At 37.4% G+C, this 23,254-nt stretch overlaps 1 protein-coding gene across 1 annotated transcript in view; it reads right to left on the reverse strand.

The window, feature by feature from the left end:
- Positions 1-1,559: 1,559 nt before the first annotated feature.
- Positions 1,560-23,254, reverse strand: part of LOC111064442 (cleavage and polyadenylation specificity factor 73) — a 75,021-nt gene continuing 53,326 nt past the window's right edge. Inside the window, exons 11-16 of the mRNA XM_039420344.1 lie at positions 21,668-21,820; positions 14,106-14,214; positions 10,709-10,893; positions 6,990-7,118; positions 4,964-5,086; positions 1,560-1,766 (exon numbers count right to left, since the gene is read on the reverse strand). Of these exons, the coding sequence (XP_039276278.1) occupies positions 1,659-1,766; positions 4,964-5,086; positions 6,990-7,118; positions 10,709-10,893; positions 14,106-14,214; positions 21,668-21,820 (807 nt within the window). The 3' untranslated portion in view covers positions 1,560-1,658. The remainder of the gene's footprint in view (positions 1,767-4,963; positions 5,087-6,989; positions 7,119-10,708; positions 10,894-14,105; positions 14,215-21,667; positions 21,821-23,254) is intronic.

The raw sequence follows: 23,254 nt of genomic DNA on the forward strand, positions 1-23,254 counted from the left end.
TTGACTGCACAGCTATTTTTAATAGTGGAATAATAAATGGATTTACAAGAATATAATTATTTAAAAAAACTGGGGAATTTTATAAATTGTGCTGGTAGGCATACTTCTGGCAATCAAACAACAATTTACAATTTTTCATTCAAACAAGAATATGAATGAACATTTATTCACATTTATATACAAATGAATTTATTATAAGTAAGTGTGACAACTACGGTACACTTATTTTTCTTTCAGTTCACGAAAATTATTTTTTTTGAACTGGGTATTGGAATGCTAATTTTCAAGCTGTGAACAGTAATTTTCTATAATTAGGTAGCCTACTAAACACTTCAGAAAAATAACCAGAGTTCTCCTCACCCACTTCTCAGAAAATGATTAGATCCTTTGCTCTTCCCTACCAAAACAGTTTTGGGCTGTGCCTGTTAGTACTTCCCCAATCATTTTAAAGAATTGTGTTCGGTTTATCAAAAGTGAATAAATAAATAACGAGCGAAGCTCGGTACCCCGATATTGATAATAATACACGCAATGAATACACTTGTCAGCTGATTGATTATGAATAATTCTATAGCAATGGTTTACAAAACATCCCACGGCATGGGTTGCTTTTCGTGGATTAGCGTGGGTCTACTTTGCGGCGGGCCTTATGACGCTATTTTTTCTTCAAGGAAAAATCTGGTGTGGCGCACTCACACAACTTTCCTTGCCGTTATGAAAATTGATCACTGACGCTACTGTTCCCGCGCATCTCAAGTCTACTATTCAAATATTTGAGCCAGCTGGTGACAGGGCAATAACGCTGGAGACACACATGAGGTCTGCTATCTCTTCATAGTGAATGATTTAATAGAATCAACATTAATTTGCAATTGAATAATCACATTTTCTCGAATTTAAAGCTTATTTTCAATTTTAGGTGAAAATGTTACTGAACATTAATTGTAGAGATTTTCATGCTCAATCTACTCCACTTGATTTTCTTTGTTTCAATTGTATCTGAAGCCTGATAATTGGGAATCTATCTGCATTGATGGGGCGGAGCTCCTGATTTTACAGATATGGGACTTGTGGCAGTTGATAGAGCTTATCGATGACTATTTTGGGTATGAATTTGATCAAAATCGTTGGAGCCATTTCCGAGAAAATCACGAAAAACCCTGTTTTTGACAACATTTTCCCCATTTTAGCCGCCATCTTGAATTGCATTTGATCGAAATTGTTCGTGTCGGATCCTTATAGTGAAAGGACCTTAAGTTCCAAATTTCAAAGTCATTCCGTTAATTGGGAGATGAGATATCGTGTACACAGACGCACATACACTCATACACACACACACTCACACACATACAGACCAATACCCAAAAACCAGTTTTTGGACTCAGGGGACCTTGAAACGTATAGAAATTTAGAAATTGGGGTACCTTAATTTTTTTTGGAAAGCAATACTTTCCTTACCTATGGTAATAGGACAAGGAAAGTAAAATTGCATAAATCAAATTGAATAATAAGAACATATCAGCCATACTACTGATTACACGGAAATTAAAAGGGCGATACTCGTATAAAAAACATTTTATTTCTAAATCGAAAAATGATTGAACCAAGCTGTGAACCAAGGCTTGGTGTTGTTGAGGAATAGATAAATGATCTTATCATTATGATGCGGCAGGGTCCACACGAGGCGGCGCCAGGGAGTCGTGAAGTCGTGCAACTGCTGTTTGAACCATTTGCTGTAGTGTTTCATCTTCCTCGCAAACTACTTCCTACAAAAATACAGAACGATTTTTTGTTGAGTTGTTCATTGTATTTATACATTGACTACTAGTAGTTCTGTGAATAGTAGACCTCACGCAGTATTCTCATCCACAAGTACCTGATTGAAACTATAGACCTTATGGAAATACAGCAATAGACTGGCTTCTCCACACATCTGTGTAATCACTTGTCAGCTGATTTATGATGAATAATTCTATAGTCTGATTTTTACCATAGAGAAACAATAGCGTAAGTAGATATCCCATGGTATAGGGAATTTATGTCGCAGCTTTTACTGTTATCTGAAGCCAATTACTGTCGATTATTGTCAATTTTTACCGTTATGTTGGGGTGATACTTTATGAACGGCACAATTTGAGAGACTACGAGCGTCACACAGCTTCACGGGAAAGAACTACGTGAACTATCGGCTTGAGATAACAGTAAAAGTTGCGACATAAACGCCCTATACCATGGGATATCTACTTATCTGTCAAATTTCATGAAAATCTATTGCCGCGTTTCGCCGTAAATGCGCAACATATAAACATTTTAACATTATTTAAACATATTTTATAAACATTTCTGATTTGACCAGCTGATAGACTTTAACCATGTTCAAATGCCTTGCCCAAGGTTGGTGAAACGGGGCATAAGAGAAATGCCAAACCGTCACTTGAATCTTAGACCTCACTTTGCTCGGTCAACGAACGATTTGGCGCTGGCACGAAGTGAGAAAAGGATTGAGCTATAGTGAGGTCCACGTTATAATGGCAGTGTTTGATTAGCGATGCTATTGCTATCCTTGTCTATCATTCACCAAAGCGGATAGCGCTATCTCTTTCTCGCTTTGCTCTGTGGCCAGATCGTCTTTTAACAATGTAGAATTAATAATTAATTGACAACATATTTCATCTTAATTATGAAAATTATTAAACATACAATTTCTTGCTTAATAAAATATAATTGATTATTTTAAACGAGAATGAACAGTTAATATTACATCAATCAGCTACCGTCTATAGAAGGCATTAACAAGACAGAGGATCGGCAACGTTCTTCTCCTATATTTCTTCACTGCCATTATAACGTGGACCTCACTATATCTGCTTTGTTCAAACCAATGATAATCAGGAACTGACTTTATAACTTAAATTTTACTATAATAGTTTGTGCAAACCTTAGTTTACATCATTGCTTTATGGAGTACATCGCTACCACAGTTCACAGAATTCAGAGAGCCTGTGAAATAATTGTGTGAGAGAAATACCGAAAAAGAGAGCATAGAAAAAGCATGAAAACGACAACAGTGAGCTCCTATTGTTCTATTGAAATAACATTGGCCATAAAGCCCCATGCTGTAAACTGATGTTAGCACAGACTATATAGTGAGGTCCACGTTATAATGGCAGTGGAGAAAAGATAGGAGAACAACGTAGCCGATACGTTGTAGTCTTGTCTGTTTATGATAAAACTAAATTCGTAGTGTTGTACTGGTTGAAATGAATCTGGTCATTTAAACTATACTGGGGATTTTCCTTAATTACTCTTGTTATTTCTAAAGCCTCTAGAATATTCAAAGATCTGCCTTTGTTATTAACATGAAGAAACTCAACATTCTCCTTAACTGTGAACTTGTGATTATTTGTTATCAAATGTTCTGCAAAGTTGGATTCCCCATTTTGTTTATTCCAATCTCTGATGTGTTCTTTAATTCTACTTTTGAAACTTCTACCAGTCTGACCCACGTAACAAGCATTACAATCATCACATTTAAGTTTGTACACCCCCGCTTTGTACACAAATAATCACAAGTTCACAGTTAAGGAGAATGTTGAGTTTCTGCATGTTAATAACAAAGGCAGATCTTTGAATATTCTAGAGGCTTTAGAAATAACAAGAGTAATTAAGGAAAATCCCCAGTATAGTTTAAATGACCAGATTCATTTCAACCAGTACAACACTACGAATTTAGTTTTATCATAAACAGGTAAGCATACATTAGTCAATAGTTTTTCCATTTACATATTTATTTTATTATCTTTCACATTTGTTTTCTTGGTTCTTATTTTGTACTGAAAGTAAATTTTATTATCATGGCGATTCTGTTGCTTAAGCCGCCATTTTGTCACACCGTGTAGGGGGAGGAGACTGTCTAGCTAGGCCAATGGCAGGCGTTCATGCCCTCGACCAATAGCAGTACTCGCCTACTAGTATAAATTCTGCTGCTCTTGTATTTAGTTTTAGTTTATCAGAGATTGACAATGGTGTAATAACCGAAACCGGTCTTTCTAATTATCAATAAATCAGTGGTTTTTTGACAATGTCTTAGTCTTTTTCATTCAATATGAATAATTACCACAATATCAACTTCTCAACTACACAAAAAAAAGAAAAATTTTGTTCGCCAAAGATACGCCCATATAGTAACAGGTGTTTTACCAGCGTTTTTCTACATTTTCTCAAATTTTGGAGATCAAATTGACATAAACATAAACATAACTGTTGTAGCTATGGTGAAAGTGATATTTTCGAGCTCAAAATTTAAGTGATTTTATTCTATATTTTGTGAATATTTGAAGTTTGGTTTTTGTTTTAACGGAAGTTTCATTATCAATCTATATAAATTTGAAATTCTTTGTTTTATTCTGATTCATAGTTTCAGATTGAAGATTTGGTGTTGAAATTGAAGTGAACATAACCTACATAATATTTGGACGATTTGTGACAAAATCAGGAAATTGAAGAAGTTTTGGGCAATAGCCTGTTTTTTCTTTTCCGACTATTGTATTGTTCGCTCTATCTAATAAATGAATAAATAAATAAAACGTTCAGATTTGGTACAGAGGTTCCGCTGAGGTTTACAAATTGAGAGGCCTTTAATATTTCGCCTATGATATGCTCAAAACTGGCACCCTGCACTAAATAATTGAAATTAATCGGTGATTGATTCGAGCGAGGAAGTAATTTGACTTTCTGATGGAATGAAGCATGCTCAAATGAAAAATGCAGGCGAGCGAAGCGAGCCCGCTGATCTCATTTTCGGACGATCCAGTCGGGGGTCCAGGGGGCGAAGCCCCCTGGCTATACGGATATGGCGAGCGAAGCGAGCCTGACGGCTAGTCTACATATAATTCTTCAAAATTACTATTGAATTAATTTCTAATCCCATAAATGATAATATTTTCCAAATGAATTGTCTTACAAGGTTCATGAGATCAATATTAGCCTTCTTGCCATCAACTGTGACGTACAGCTTCTCCCCTTTGAAAATTTTCGGAACTGAATCCTCGCCAAACATTTCCTGCAGCATTTCTATTAGACACTCCTGCAACAAAACAAAATTTTTTTCATTCATTAAATTCAAATTCACAAAACGAATTAAAATGATATTGGATAAATATTTTTTATAAAGTGATAACTTTACAATAATACAGAGTGAGGCACAGACTTAGCCAGCTAACTCCAACATTGTGAATACCCCTATAATGTTGATTATAGAATGTGACTCAATTCACAATGAATTCGAATTTTTTCAAGTTTATGAAATAACTGTAAACTTTTATATACAGGGTGGAGCTGAGCCGATTGAGGAGTTTGGAAGGGTTATAAGTAATGAACCGTTCAACTTAGAAAAACATTCTCTAATGGGTTCAATTCAGTTTGAAATATAGTTTTGATTATTTTTTGGAAATTATATCAGTTAAATGGCGGCCATAAGCAGCAATAACTGATGTAGCGTATTTTTGATGTTTTAGAACGCATTTTGGCAAGGCTCTTCTCTGATTCACTCCTTTAGTTCTTCCAAGGTGTGTGGGCAATCTTAAAGCTAGGAATGTACACCGTGAATGCAAGATAAAACTATATAAAAGCATTATAAGGACAGTGGTGTGTTACGGAAGTGAGACATGGACAATGACAGCCAGAACAGCAGACCTGTTGAATGTATTTGAGAGAAAGATGCTGCGAAGAATATATGGACCGGTGTGTGAGGCAGGACAGTGGCGTATCCGTACTAATGCAGAGTTAGCAACACTCTATAGAGAACCCCCACTATCGGCCCACATAAGATTGATGCGGCTCCGATGGGCAGGACATTTGCAACGGATGCCAGATATACGTGTGCCAAGGAAGGTATTCGTGGGACAGCCTGGAGGAAGGAGACCTGTTGGAAGACCAAGAGAGCGATGGGAGGATAGAGTGGCAAAGGACACTAGGGAAATGCTACGTTTGAGGAGATGGAAAGGTGCAGCAATGGATAGAGATGGCTGGAGGCAAAGTTTAATTGAGGCCAAAGCCCGATTTGGGCTGTAGCGCCATTGGAGAGAGAGAGAGAGAGAGAGTGTGGGCAATCTTTGGAAACTTGGAAACTTAGTTCTGGCCATAGTTCTTTGAGAATGGCAACATCACCGTCAATGTCACCTCCCAGCGTTATGTGAAAATGCTACAAACGCTTCTGCGCCCCAAATTGGAAGAACTTGCAGAGGAACATGACTTGGGAGAGATATGGTTCAGCAGGATGAAGCTATAAGGTAAATTTCATTCCATTTATTGTATAAAATACTATAATCATAATACAATTATGACATTGGAGGAAAAACTAGGCTGAGCCTGTACTATTTCTCTCCAAAAATTTTGATAAAATGTTAATGTTGTCCAAAAGAAAAGGTTATGTAATCTCACACTGCTTCGTCACTTGATTTTCGGTCCTGGAATGATGATTTAAAATTTTGAATTTTGAAGGTTGATTTTATACTCTAAATGAATCACAGAATGTATCACAATTAATTAAGAACTTGAGAAATATTGCACATAAGAGAGGAACAACGTTGAAGATCGTGTTTATGTACCTCCCTTAGCACTTGATATTGAGGAGCTAAAAACCAGGATAACTGATGCAGTAGCTACAGTCCGAGAAGACATCTTGCGAACAGTCTGCGATTAATTTGGCTACCGTTTAGATGTCTCAAAAGGAGGGCACATAGAACACTTATGATACATCATCATAAACTCGATACTTTTGTGAGTAATTTGATGTGAAATTGGTTTGTGAGCACCATGTTTTAAAATAAATACAACTGTTTAAAATTGGGTGATTCTTTTTGAAACACCGGCTATGTTTATCTATTGAATGAAGCAAAAAAGTACAATATTCAGAAAATTAAAAACAGGTTATTGCCAAAAAGTCTTCGTTTTTTCAATTTTATAGAGTGAAAAGATGGAAAAGTTACCTTGAAATGCATCCTGTCCATCTTGGTTTGTACAGGGAGTATTTTGCAATAAGGATCAACAGTCTCTGCTTGCAGAATGGCAGTGATAATACTATCAGCGTACATGTCGTTGACTGGAGTAGCCATCCACTAAAAATAAATAAAAAATGTTTTTAATCAAATTTTTACACTGGAATGATGACTTGCAGACGATTATAATAATTGTGAAAAATCGATGATATAATAAAGGAAAGAACTGGCTTATACACGTACGGGATAGGAAATTCACGAATGACGCATCATCACGTTTGAACTACTGGACTGATTAACTTGTAACTTTGAATAAAGATTCTCAATTAACCGAGGATGGTTATAGGCCTATTTATATATTAAAGAGAAGAATTGGACGGGATAGGAAATTCACGAATGACGCATCATCACGTCTGAACTACTGGACTGATTAACTTGTAATTTTGCATAAAGATTCTTAATTAACCGAGGATAGTTATAGGCCTATTTAATATATTAAAGAGAAGAATTGGCTTATACACGTACAGGATAGGAAATTCACGAATGACGCATCAATACGTAGTTTGATTAACAATGGTACTGCTATCCTTGTCTATCATTCACAAAGCGGATAGCGCTATCTCTCCTTGCTTTGCTCAAAAGCCAGATCGGCTTTTAACAATGTAGAATAAATAATTAATTAACAAAACATTTCATCTTAATTGTGAAAATTCATTATGAAATTATTGAAAAATATAATTCCTTGCTTAATAAAATATAATTGATTATTTTAAACGAGAATGAACAGTTAATATTACATCAATATGTAATCAGTTATCAGTTACCCTCCATAGGAGGCATTGACAAGACAGAGGATCGGCAACGTTGTTCTCCTATCTTTCTCCACTGCCATTATAACGTGGACCTCACAATAGTGTTATCAAGCGAGTATGAATGATCCCATTGGAACTTATGGAAATTATATTTTCACTAATCACTGTGGCTGTTGTGTACGAATCCATCTTAATTGAGAAATATACTAGTAGTTCTGTGAACAGTAGACCTCACGCAGTTTTCTCATCCACAAGTATCTGATGTCTTTGGTAGAGAGTTAGTGGGGAGGATATTTTCAATATTCTTTCCGAAGAATGGACATTGATATGTCCAAAGCTCCCCCAATTTATGTAGATGCATAACAATATAATATCTATAGTTATTAGCCTATATTACAAATTACTTTTTCATATCATATACAGTTCAATAATTATTTTCTTAGTCTATATTATGTAAATTCATCTATAATTTTGCTGTATTGTAAGCTATTGTATATAATTGTATAAGCCAGTATATTGTAATCTACATAAATAAAGTACTCAATCAATCAATCAATCAATGTCACCTGTTCTAGTTGATTCAGTTGAATCACAATTCACAGTGTTGAATCTTGTCACTTGTCAGCTGATTGATTATGAATAATTCTATAGACCGATTGATCCTATCTTCAAAGTAGATGATATAATATACAGGGTCTGTAGAATATAACCGGACTGACCTCAGGAAATTTTTATTTGCAAAATATGTACAATTTTTCTTTTGAAATGTTCAAAGTAGTCCCCATTGAAGCCGATAACACGCTGATACCGGATTTTCCAGTCCCTGAACGCTCCCTGGAAGTCGGCAACCTCTATGCTGTCTAGAGCCCTCGTCGTAGCACGTTGAACGTTATCAAGAGTCCCCTTAAGTTGTCTTTTGATCTTGGGGAACAAACATAAGTCCGGTGGTGCCATATCCGGGCTGTAAGGAGAATGTGGCAACGTTATCCTCGACTGTTTGGCCAACTGCTCGGTGACGAGCAGGCAGGTGTGCGACGGAGCATTGTCGTGATGAAGGATTCACGAACGGTTTACAGTTTGGCCGGGTGGCACAAATTCGTTGTGAACGGCCAGTACTACAAAGAGGTGCTCCGTCAACTAACCGCCCGGGTTCATCGAGTCCGTCCGGGGATTGTCGATTCGTGAATCCATCACAGCAATGTTCCGTCGCACATCTGCCTGCTCGTCACCGAGCAGTTGGCCAAACAGTCGAGGGTAACGTTGCCACATCCTCCTTACAAATAAGGCACCATCGGACTTCTTTTTGTTCCCCAAGATCAAGAGACAACTTAAGGGGACTCTTGATAACGTTCAACGTGCTACGACGAGGGCTCTAGACAGCATAGAGGTTGCCGAATTCCAGGGAGCGTTCAGGGATTGGAAAATACGGTATCAGCGTGTTATCGACTCCAATGGGGACTACTTTGAACATTTCAAAAGAAAAATTGTACATAAAAATTTCCTGAGGTCAGTCCGGTTACTTATTATACAGACCCTGTATCATCCTTTTCATATTCCTTTTCTTTTCATATTGTCCTTGAAATGCAAAATTTCAAAAAACCTTGTGTATACATCGACGCGCAGTTGAAAAAGGAATATTCCTGCCAAATCTCATCGAATTCTAACAACGCGTTTGGTTGTAATTGCGTTATATACAGACAGACAAAAGCAAATCGAGTTGAAACATAGACCTCACTAATTTCGGTCAATTACAGAATATGAATTGAATTTATTTCAGCAAAATTTACACAATTTACAATAATATTTCAACAGAGCAAATACACAACTTGAGATATGTAATACAAATAATACTATTAATACCTTATCCTATTCCCTATCATATATATCTATATTATATTTATGATGATAATAATATTCCTAGTTTAATCCAGTTCAACAATGTTTTAGCATATTTTATTGTGGTATAAATTATCTTATTGCACCTATCCCAAGTGGATTCACTCTATTTAATGAAATATAAGAGCCCACATAGACCTTTTTGGCCTGTTCGTGGGTCAATGAGTCCAGTACTGTGTGATTAAAGTATACATTTTTTTCCTGATTGAACTCAAGAGAAATAAGTTTTTTCAATTTCATAATCGCACACACACACACACACACACCACATACACACACACACACACACACACACCACAGACACGGTCGATCATCAATCGCTCTGCTGGAGTGACGTTCGGTTGCGGAGCAGAGCGACAGTCTGTACGCACCTTTGGTCATCACAAGGTGAACCGATAGGCAAAAAGATATATTGATTGGGACAAAGAGAATATCCAAACATTAGAAGTAACCAATATCCTATTGATAAATAGATTGAAGTAGCCGTTCACATTGATCTTCATTCAGCGTTTTTATCCAATTTGTAATTATTGATTTATATTTTGAGAAACTACATGCGCCCGGCTGACTTATTTCTTGAGGAATGTTATTCATAATAGTGTGGCATAGGTATGATATATTCCTATCACAGGCTGAACGGGTGTTTCGTTGAAGACCCGAGTGATGAAAGTGGGAATGTCTTGTCATGTAATGAGGATTGGACTCTGAATTGAAATATATTTTATTCTTGAACATGTACATCAGTACTGATTTAATGAATAGCTGCCTGTTTCTGAAAACGTTGAAGACCTGAAACAATCGTACGGATGGAAATCTTCTGCATAGACCAAGGCCAACTTTTATTATAGTTTTCTGAGTCACTGATATTTGATCTAACAACGCTTTGGGTGCACTTCCCCAAAGGATAATACCGTAGGAAATAATGGACTGAATGTACGCATAATACACTGTTCTCAAATGATTTATATTGAGGATATAGTTTGAACTGGAGGAATAGATTACCTCTAGCGTTATCATTTTATTTTCGAGTACAACGTCGATGCACCCGAATACTTGCAGTTTCCTTTCATCGATTGCCGCCACAGAGCCCGATATCTGAAGCAGGTAATGCTTGAGAACGTTGAGGGAGCCTGAGAAGTGGACCGATTGCTGTTGCATCACTTGGCTCATTGTCATGTCTGTGTATTCTGAAATTTACAAACATAATTTAATAATCTGATTTAAATTTAATAAAGGTCAACAATGAGGAACAAATAAATTGATTATAGAAAATTGAATAAGGTCTAGGAAGGTTATGGCTCTATAGTGAGGTCCACGTTATAATGAAATTGGAGAAAGATAGGAGAACAGAGTTGCCGATTTTCTGCCTTGCCACTGCCTTCTATAGAGGATAGCTGATACTGATATTCGTCAGAGGAATATTATTTTTCAATTATTGAATAAAAAATTTTCATGATTGAGATTGGATACTTTGTTAATTACAGTCGAACCTCTGTATAACGAAGTAGATTATCCCGACAAAAAATTCGTTGTGTAGAGGATTTCGTTAAGTGGAGGTTCGTTATAGAGAGGTTCGACTGTAATTATATTTCTACATTGTTAAAAACGATAAGGCAACGTTCCGGAAGATAGGGCTATTTGCTTTGACGATTGATAGACAAAGATAACAAAACCAATGTTAATCAAATACTGCCATTATAACGTGGACTTAACTATAGTTTGAAACTAACCAAAACTGTGTGTCAGTTTTATAAATGTCTCCATTTACATAAAACTGAAATAAACTGTCTCCAAGGGAACACTATTTTCTAATAAGACGTTTTTATCGCAGAAATAATACCTTTTTAGTGAAAAATATGTATAGTTAAAAATATCATTTCATTAGTAGCTTGCAATGATACCATTGCATTATTCCTATCTGATACATATGTGGTTTTATTCTGTAATGCAAAAATTCTACAAAATATTTGTCCACAGTGTTCAATTTATGAACATGTCTCCATCAAGGGCTTGGAACTAACCGTTTGGTCACTCCCTAATGCATGGTTTGTAATAAATTATGAAAAATGACAGTTCATCAAGATTCATTAAAAAGCATTTGAAAAGAATGAAACATAAGAAAGAGAAAGACTGGATGACAGAATCTCATGGAAACACGACAGAGGCTCAAGGCTTCAAATGTGGGAAAGGTTGAGATGAGAAAGATGGGAAATGGGTGCAGGCAGGCCAAGGAACAGTGGTTAAGACAGAAGTGTGTAGAGATGGAACATCTACAGGCATTGCATGATACCATAGAGAAACAATAGCCTAAGTAGATATCCCATGGTATAGGGCGTTAATGTTGCAACTTTTACTGTTATCTCAAGCCGATTACTGTCGATTATTGTCGATTTTTACTGTTTTGACCGGGTAAGAGTGTATGAACGGTACAATATGAGAGACTACCAGCGTCATGAAGCTTCACGGAGAAGAACTACGTGGACTATCAGCTTGAGACAAAAGTAAAAGTTGCGACATAAACGCCCTATACCATGGGATATCTACTAACGCTATTGTTTCTCTATGATGATACCCACAACATTCACAAGAAGATCAGGGAACTCACTGGAAGGAGAGACCACAGGACACATTATATCCTGAATGATGTGGGTAAGATAGTCATGGACACAGATGAACAGCTTAAACTGTGGGAGGAGTACATAGAGAGATTGTTTGATGATGAAAGAGAGGAAGAAACAACAGGTCCAGACATTTTGAAGGAGGAAGTTGTCTATGCTTACATAATATCAAAAAGGGCAAAGCAGCGAGACCAGATGAACTTCCTGGATATGTTTTACAGTTGTTGGATGAGAGGCATGTTGCCAAGTTGACGGATTTGTTTAATATGATATACAAGAGTGGAAAATTTCCGGAAGATTGGCTAAAATCTACATTTATTACACTTCCCAAAAAACATAATGCGAAAAAATGTGAAGACCACCGCACAATCAGCCTTATGAGCTACATTCTCAAATTATTTCTGAAAATAATTCACAAAAGAATTAACACAAAACTGGAAGAAAAGCTATCAAACACACAGTTTGGATTCAGAAGTGGATTTGGAACTAGAGAGGCGCTCTTTGCTTATAATGTGATGATTCAACGATGTCTGGATGTGAATAAAAATGTCTATGCATGCTTCATTGATTACAATAAAGCATTTGACAAAGTACGTCACTCACAACCCACTGATGGAAATTTTGGAAGAAGGATGCATTGATACTAGGGTCATTCAGATAATCAAAAATTTATACTTTCATCAAACAGCAGAAGTTCGAGTCCAATCAAAAACTAGTCGAGAACTTGCAATAAAGCGTGGAGTCCATCAAGGATGTGTACTCTCCCCACTCTTGTTCAATTTATACTCGGAAAATATCATAGCAAAAGCTCTTGAAGAAGATATGGTACCTATATAAACAATATCCGCTATGCAGATGACACTGTACTCCTTGCTGAAAGCATAGAAGACCTGCAGAGGATGCTAAGCAATTTGATAAGAACAAGTGAGGAATATGGGCTCACATTAAATGCCAAGAAAACAAAGTACATGGTCATTACAAAGCAAGAAATTCCACAAGAGCACCTTTTTGCTGGACAGGATATGATAGAGCGGGTAGAGGCATATAACTATCTGGGAACCCGCGTCAGCTGCAATGCAAGTCACATGCCAGAAATAAAAATGAGAATTGAAAGTGCCATTTTGTAAGTTAAAATATTTATTTTATCAATCTGTATTATTTTATGAAAAGGCCAGAGCTGCCTTTGTAAAAATGAGAACTCTACTGTCGGCTCGTGACTTGTCTCTTGAGGTTAGGACCCGTCTCTTGAGGTGCTATGTGTTCCCTGTTCTCTTGTATGGGTTGGAAGCGTGGACACTAAATAGGGAATGTGAGACCAGACTTCAAGCATTTGAAATGTGGAGCTACCGGCGGATACTCCAAATATCGTGGACAGATAGTCACGAACGTAGAAGTTCTCAGAAGAATGGGTAAGCAACTAGATATTGTGCGTGACATTAAAATACGAAAGTTGACATACCTTGGACACATTATGAGAGGGCCCAAGTACACGATTCTGCACCTCATAATCCAAGGTAAAATAGTTGGTGAGTGCTCGGTGGGACATAGAAGAATGTCTTGGTTGAGAAACCTGAGGTAAGCGTTTAATTGCACAACCAATGACCTATTTAGAGCGGCTGTGAACAAGGTAAAAATTGCCGTGATGATTGCCAACCTCCGAAATGGAGACGGTACTTAGAGAAGTAGATTCATCAATGAACTTTAGTTTATCAATCATTACGGTTCATTAATAAAGTTGATGAGTAAGCAGTATACGAGAAATAATGAGGAATCATACTTACTGGAGAGATCGCTTGGAGCTAGCATGTGATAACTGAAATTCTTCTTCAAGATGACACCAGACACTTTGTGGCCAGGTTTAGGCTTCTCCACAGCAAGCGCTCCCATCACCTGTTTCAACCAAACAAACTTGATCATTCCCAAGAATAAAAATCTGGTGTGGCGCACTCACACAACTTTCCTTGCCGTTATGAAAATTGATCAAATGACGCTAGTGTTCACGCGCATCTCAAGTCTACTATTCAAAGATCTAAGCCAGCTGGTGACAGGACTATAACACTTGAGACACACGAGGTCTGCTATCTCTTTATAGAGAATGATTTGATAGAATCAACAGTTGCCAACAGTTTGCAATTGAATAATCACATTTTCTCGAATTTCAAGCTTATTTTCAATTTTAGGTGGAAATGTTACTAAACATTAATTGTAGAGATTTCCATGCTCAATCTTTTCCACTTGAAATTTGTTGTTCAAATTGTATCTGAAGCTTGATAATTGGGAATCTAAAATCAAACTTTGCATAGATGGGGCGGAGCTCCTGAAATTCTTACAGATATGGGACTTGTGGCAGTTCATAGAGCTTATCAATGACTATTCTAGGTATGAATTTGATCAAAATCGTTGGAGCCGTTTTCGAGAAAATCGCGAAAAACGCTGTTTTTGACGACATTTTTGCTATTTTAGCCGCCATCTTGAATTGTATTTGATCGAAACTGTTCGAGTCGGATCCTTATACTGTAAGGACCTTAAGTTCCAAATTTCAAGTCATTCCGTTAATTGGGACATTAGATATCGTGTACACAGACGCACATACACTCACACACACACACACACACACACACACACACACACCACACACACACACACACAACACACACACACACACACACACACACACATACAGACCAATACCCACTTTTTTGGACTCGGGGGACTTTGAAACGTATAGAAATTTGGAAATTGGGATACCTTAATTTTTTTCGGAAAGCAATACTTTCCTTACCTATGGTAGTAGGGCAAGGAAAGTAAAAAACATAAGTTAGCACAAAGCTTTATGTTATCTATGTTTTTGTGTATATCATTGAGAGACTGATGCGAGTTGTTAATAGTTTTCGACATGCAAATATCATTCTCACAACTGTACCTTATAGGTATGACTTGGATGAAGGCTCACTGACTAATGTTGCAATCAAAAGAGTGAACAGAATCATCCGTAATATTCCTGCTTTTTACCCTGATTATTCAATCAGCATCCTGAATTTGTGGACATACCATAGATCTCTGCACACTGCACATGGTCTGCATCTTAACAAAAAAGGGAAATTGAAATTGGTTGAAGAAATGTTTGCAGTCATCAGCAGTGCTGACATGGATCAATCAAAGACTCAAATCTGTTCCTCCGGACAGGGTAATGTGGACCATGTTCTTTTGTCTAATTCGCTGAATCATGAAGGATTTTCCAATGTTGATGCGGGTGATTTTTTGGGAGTCGGTGCTCATTGCCCAGTGATAACCTGAGTGACATTGGGCTGCTGGATGGGTCAGTTTCGGGTTTGGGGGAGTTGTGGTTGGGGTTATTGTTCCTAAATATCCAGGGAATTGCAGGAAAATTTGAGTTGTTGGAGGATTTTTGTTCAGGACATAATGGATTTGATTTTGTCTGTGTGTCAGAGCATTGGCTTAGCAATTCGGGCAGAGAGCAGTGTGTCATCCCCGGTTATAAGTTGGCATCCTTTTATGCTAGAGAGGAAAGATCACACGGAGGTACACTGATCTTCTGTGCTGATCACATATCTTGTCAGCAAATAGAGGTGTCTCAATTCTGTATTGAAAGGCACATAGAGGCATGTGCAGTGCGTGTTCAGTCACATAAGTTGATAGTGGTCTCTTTGTACCGCACTCCTGACAGTGATCCTGGCCTGTTTTTGGAAAAGCTGGAAGAGATACTACGATTTTTTCTCTCTGGGTGGTGTAAGTACAGGATTGTTCTTGGAGGTGACTTGAATGCTCATTTTGACATTTTGAGAAATCAAAAGACTTCTAGGGATTTCATCAATTTGCTTCGCCAGTTTGATTTCTATTGTAATTCAAAACCCACTCGTAATCTGGCATGCCTGGACAATGTTTTCTCCAACGCTGGTTTGGGTGATGTTAGATCTGACATACTCCCTTTTCTCTACTCAGATCAGGATGCTGTCAAATTTGAACTGCGTGACATGGTGGAGACCTCGGAACCAGGTGCAAAGGGGGATGCCTCAGTCAAAACTTTCAGGTGTATTTAGGCTGGTAATGTTGAACATTTCAAGTACTGCATATCCAGGATTGATTGGAATTTGGAATTGGGTCTGGATGAGGATTATATGAGCTCCAGTCATAGTTTACCATCTTCTGCGGTTTTTTATAAGTTTTTCAGTACTTTGATGTATCATTTTGACATTACATGTCCTAAAAGGCATTCAAGTACAAGACGAAATTCCAACACTCTAAGATCAAAGAAAAGTAAGAACTCATGGTTCACTATGGAGCTTGCGTCAATGCGTCTTAATTTAATGTCAGCCTATGATTCTTTCAGGGTCTTGGGTACGCTTCAGGCTGGTTGCGATTATAGGGTCATGAGGGGGAGGTACAGAGAGGCAATTAGAGTGGCAAAGCGGAATTATAACTGCAGAGTGATAGACAACTCATCTAATAAATGCAGAGCAGCCTGGTCAATCATAAACAAACTGAGGCCTGGAAAAAGTAGGAGGAACATAGCTCCAATTCATCCAGATACCTTTGCACAGTTTTTTGCACATTGTGTGGGAGAAATAAGAAGAGGGATTAGGCAGACTGATGTCTCTTTTGGAGAGCTTTTAAGTAGTTGCCCTGTCTTCACTGCTAGCTTCAATTGGAAGCTCATCACTCCTGAGGATGTAAGTAGAGTAATAAGGAATCTGAAATCATCAAGATCCAAGGACTTTTATGATTTCTCCAACTCTCTTATGAAGGAAATTGGTGAGTGGGTTGCTGAGCCGTTGTCAGTGTGCATTAATGCCTGCCTCAGAGAAGGAGTGTTTCCAGATTTCCTCAAGATTGCCCGAGTGTGTCCGATTTTCAAGAAGGGTAACAGAGAGGATCCAGCAGACTACCGGCCAATATCGCTCATACCTGTCTTGGCCAAGGTTTTTGAGTGTATTGTTTCGGAGCAGCTGAGTTTTTTTCTTGAGAACAAGGGCATCTTCACGGGCTCCCAATATGGTTTTCGTAGAGGTAGATCAACAACCAATGCCATTGATGCTCTTGTCACGGACATACTCAATGAATTTGAGAAGAAGGGTTTTGCCTGGGGTACCTTTTGTGACTTGAGTCGGGCATTTAATTGTGTCAGTCACAAGATTCTGATTAAGAAACTGAATTACTTCGGCATCCAGGGTACAGCTTTAAATTTGATTTGCTCCTACCTTTGTAACAGGAAACAGACGGTTGAGATTCATGGAAGATGGTCACCTACAGTGAGTGTTGAATGTGGAGTTCCTCAGGGCTCCATTCTTGGGCCTCTGCTTTTTTTGATAGCTGTGAATGACTTACCTTATAATGTGGATGCCAATACATATATCTATGCAGACGACACTACTCTGATAAATACTGGTCGTGATATTCTGACAGTTGGTGAAGGGGCTACTAATGCAATGACACAGGTTTCTGATTGGTTTGCAGCTAATGGTTTTCTATTGAACCAAGCCAAGACACATACAGTTGTCTTCAGTTTAAGACCATATGTGAGCGACCCCTCGATTTCTAATAAGGCCAGATTTCTTGGACTGACGGTGGATAACGATCTGTCTTGGGCTCCTCATATTGATACGGTTTTAGATAGGTTGTCTCGAGTGAACTTCCTCTTACTGCGTTTGATGTCATGTTTGCCTTTTGAATATGTAAAATCTTCATATTTTGCTCTGTTCCAGTCGGTTCTGTGGTATGGTCTGGTGTTCTGGGGTAATGCTACCAGGATTGGAGAGGTATTAATAATGCAGAAGAGAGCTATCAGAATAATGAGTAGAGCCGATAGAATAGCCCACTGTAAGCCACTTTTTGTTGAGCTTGGCATTCTTACGGTAGTGAATCTGTATATATTCAGTAGCCTTGTTCACACTCATAAGTGTAGAAAAACGCTCCAATGTAGATCGAACGTTCATGGGATTAATACTCGACATAGTCATGACATCAACATTCCTTTTGTCCGTCTGGAAAGGCTAAGGTCCAGCCATCTGATAATGGGTAGACGTTTATTTAATAAATTACCCCTCAAGTTTAGAGACATGAGAACCATAGAGTTCAAAAAAACTCTACATACGTGGCTCTGCGCTAACCCCTTCTATCATGTTGACGAGTTTTTTGAGCTGCCTGAATCCAGCTTAGACCTGTAATGCTATAAAAACCATTGAAACCATAAAGGCATATTAATTTGACTAGTACTCTATTATGTATGTGTTCTAATATTTTGACGTGATCTCATGCATCTATAGATGTTTCATGGATCGAGAAATATATCTATCTATCTATCTATCTATCTATTTGACGAAAATAGGAATGTGATAAAATCTAGTGAACCTTTCTATATACACACTGTTTTAATGTTCTATGCAACGACAAGCAGTCAATTAATTAGTCAATTATTGACTTCATTAATGTCATTGCATAAAACACACAGTAGTTCTGGATGGATCAAGAAAGCATATTTTCTGTCTTCTCTCCGCGGAAGTAGAGCTGGACATCGATGGTGTTGCGAGGGTTATATGATACAGTATCAACACAATATGATACACTATCATCTCAACTTGATACAGTATCAACACAAAATGATACGGTATAATTTCAACTTGATACACAACACCATGTTCTGCTATGCTTTTTCTGTGGTATTACCTTGGCAGTCTTCTCTCCGCGGAAGTAGAGCTCGACGGCGATGGTGTTGCGAGTGTTATATGATACACTATCATATCAACTTGATACAGTATCAACACAAAATGATACGGAATCATTTCAACTTTATACAAAACACCATGTTCTGCTATGCTTTTTCTGTGGTATTACCTTGGCAGTCTTCTCTCCGCGGAAGTAGAGTTGGACAGCAATGGTGTTGCGAGTGTTATATGATACAGTATCATCTCAACTTGATACAGTATCAACACAAAATGATACGGAATCATTTCAACTTGATACACAACACCATGTTCTGCTATGCTTTTTCTGTGGTATTACCTTGGCAGTCTTCTCTCCGCGGAAGTAGAGCTGGACGGCGATGGTGTTGCGAGTGTTATATGATACACTATCATATCAACTTGATACAGTATCAACACAAAATGATACGGAATCATTTCAACTTGATGCACAACACCATGTTCTGCTATGCTTTTTCTGTGGTATTACCTTGGCAGTCTTCTCTCCGCGGAAGTAGAGCTGGACAGCAATGGTGTTGCGAGTGTTATAAATGATATAGTATCATCTCAACTTGATACAGTACCAACACAAAATGATACGGAATCATTTCAACTTGATACACAACACCATGTTCTGCTATGCTTTTTCTGAGGTATTACCTTGGCAGTCTTCTCGCCGCGGAAGTAGAGCTGAACGGCGATGGTGTTGCGAGGGTTGTGCAGCTGCATGTTGGTGTCCGGATCATCCTCGTACTCGCGCTGCAGGGCGGCCTTCAGTCGGCTCATCTCGTTCTGCTCACCGTGCACTAGCACCTGAAACACCAGCGTCTCAGTTCCTCAAGCATTTCAGTTCATCAAGTAATATTGTTAGGATAAAGTTTGCTTTCTGCGATTTAGAATCGAAAACAGCCTTAAATGGAATCATATACAGTAGAACCCCTCATATCCGTCCGCTACGGGACCGGACCCCTGGCCGGATAAACCAACCTAATATAAAAAACGAAAATTTAAACGTAATACTACAGTAATAATCAGTACAGTACTGTAAATAAAATTTGAAAATTGTTTAGGTCTCTTTTGTGGTGTTTTAAATTAAGAATACAAGTTCTAAATCAAAAAGAAAATTTATTTGAAAAATTAAAATACAGTAGAGAAAAAGTGATAAAATAGGCCTAATTAACATAAAAGTATTACAGTATAAATTTACGAAGGCCAAAAATTATATTTACTGAACAATTACTGTACGTTAAAATAGTCCGTAATCTTCTGCAGAACTTTCTTTTCTTGTCCATTGTTTTCTTGAAGGCATAGTCCCTCCATTTCTTGAATAAAGATTGACCACCTGCTAAGAGATTACATACTCAACTGAGTTATCGGCAACAGTTAGGCCTAAATGTAAACAAACAAACAGACCAGATGAGCGCTTCCGTCGCGTCGTCGTCTGCCGCCGATACTTATCGTGTTGCTAAGCGTCTGCAAGCCGTGGGAAATACAATGTTATATTGATTCAGATATTGATTGAGGACCGGTAAATCAGAGGCCGGTTATGAGGGGTTCTACTATACTACCAAGCTTTGCTTGATTCTTGTAGTGTTATATGACAAAAATTAAACTAAAACCTACCCCTTTTTTATACGTTCTGATTCCTTGTTTGTAACATTCTGTTCTGACTTTTGAATGTGCAATAAAAATTTCAAGTTTATCTTCAAATATTTTGTGACGTGACAAATACCACCAAGCATTGCTTTGAATTCAAATTTATTACTAATTGCATGTAAAACAATAGAATTTTTTGACAATCGTCACATATTACAAAACAAAAGTCATTCATGTTATAAAAACACTTATAAGCCAGCCAGTCCTTTGATTCTAGGACTATACTTTCCCCTTTATCAGTCATGCAAAGAGTTATCATGAAAACTGCAATTAATAAGATTAGTAGATTGATGGTGATGTTGTGAAATATCTCCATAATACGTTTTAAAGTTTTTAATAAATTTTTAGTGAAATTTGACAATATCTTTGTTTTCTTATTATTAAAACTGCAATTCGTCAGCCTCAACAATATCCCACAGACACACTATTTAATCAATTTCAAGTTCTTAACATTACTCAACTCTATGTCAAAACCCTGATTTTGTATATTTTTAAGCGCAAGTCTTCTTTATTCACTAATATCCGCCACAATCGCCAAACAAGAACTGCTCTGAACACAGGTATCATCACTCCTAGACTGCTTAAAACATTCACAACTATAGTGTGGTCCACGTTATAATGGATCAAGATAGAAGAATAGTGATGCCGATTCTCCGTATTAATTAATTATATTTCTATACTGTCAAAAACATAATTGTCATCGTTGTGGACCTAGAAAAGGATAGTACCACCGGCTTTCAAAATCAAAATCAAAATCAATTTATTTGCCATAAAATACATTACAATTATATGAATTGTCCTCTAAATACAATTTGACTTTGAAAATAATATTTCTGTAATAAAACACAAATGTTAATCAAATTAGTAAATAGAGAAAGCAAAACATCAAGCTTTTTTATCAATTCGTGGCTCGACTAGCATAAGTTAAGAACTTGTGCGCTAGCCGATACACAACACCATGTTCTGCTATGCTTTTTCTGAGGTATTACCTTGGCAGTCTTCTCGCCGCGGAAGTAGAGCTGAACGGCGATGGTGTTGCGAGGGTTGTGCAGCTGCATGTTGGTGTCCGGATCATCCTCGTACTCGCGCTGCAGGGCGGCCTTCAGTCGGCTCATCTCGTTCTGCTCACCGTGCACTAGCACCTGAAACACCAGCGTCTCAGTTCCTCAAGCATTTCAGTTCATCAAGTAATATTGTTAGGATAAAGTTTGCTTTCTGCGATTTAGAATCGAAAACAGCCTTAAATGGAATCATATACAGTAGAACCCCTCATATCCGTCCGCTACGGGACCGGACCCCTGGCCGGATAAACCAACCTAATATAAAAAACGAAAATTTAAACGTAATACTACAGTAATAATCAGTACAGTACTGTAAATAAAATTTGAAAATTGTTTAGGTCTCTTTTGTGGTGTTTTAAATTAAGAATACAAGTTCTAAATCAAAAAGAAAATTTATTTGAAAAATTAAAATACAGTAGAGAAAAAGTGATAAAATAGGCCTAATTAACATAAAAGTATTACAGTATAAATTTACGAAGGCCAAAAATTATATTTACTGAACAATTACTGTACGTTAAAATAGTCCGTAATCTTCTGCAGAACTTTCTTTTCTTGTCCATTGTTTTCTTGAAGGCATAGTCCCTCCATTTCTTGAATAAAGATTGACCACCTGCTAAGAGATTACATACTCAACTGAGTTATCGGCAACAGTTAGGCCTAAATGTAAACAAACAAACAGACCAGATGAGCGCTTCCGTCGCGTCGTCGTCTGCCGCCGATACTTATCGTGTTGCTAAGCGTCTGCAAGCCGTGGGAAATACAATGTTATATTGATTCAGATATTGATTGAGGACCGGTAAATCAGAGGCCGGTTATGAGGGGTTCTACTATACTACCAAGCTTTGCTTGATTCTTGTAGTGTTATATGACAAAAATTAAACTAAAACCTACCCCTTTTTTATACGTTCTGATTCCTTGTTTGTAACATTCTGTTCTGACTTTTGAATGTGCAATAAAAATTTCAAGTTTATCTTCAAATATTTTGTGACGTGACAAATACCACCAAGCATTGCTTTGAAAATTTTTTGACAATCGTCACATATTACAAAACAAAAGTCATTCATGTTATAAAAACACTTATAAGCCAGCCAGTCCTTTGATTCTAGGACTATACTTTCCCCTTTATCAGTCATGCAAAGAGTTATCATGAAAACTGGAATTAATAAAATTAGTAGAATTGATGGTGATGTTGTGAAATCTCTCCATAATAAGTTTTAAAGTTTTTAATAAATTTTTAGTGAAATTTGACAATATCTTTGTTTTCTTATCATGAAAACTGCAATTCGTCAGCCTCAACAATATCCCACAGACACACTATTTAACCAATTTCAAGTTCTTAACATTACTCAACTCTATGTCAAAACCCTGATTTTGTATATTTTTAAGCGCAAGTCTTCTTTATTCACTAATATCAGCCATAATTACCAAACAAGAACTGCTCTGAAAATATACACAGGTATCATCACTCCTAGACTGCTTAAAACATTCACAACTATAGTGTGGTCCACGTTATAA

Source organism: Nilaparvata lugens, chromosome 2 (assembly GCF_014356525.2).
Source record: "Nilaparvata lugens isolate BPH chromosome 2, ASM1435652v1, whole genome shotgun sequence".
NCBI lineage: Eukaryota > Metazoa > Arthropoda > Insecta > Hemiptera > Delphacidae > Nilaparvata > Nilaparvata lugens.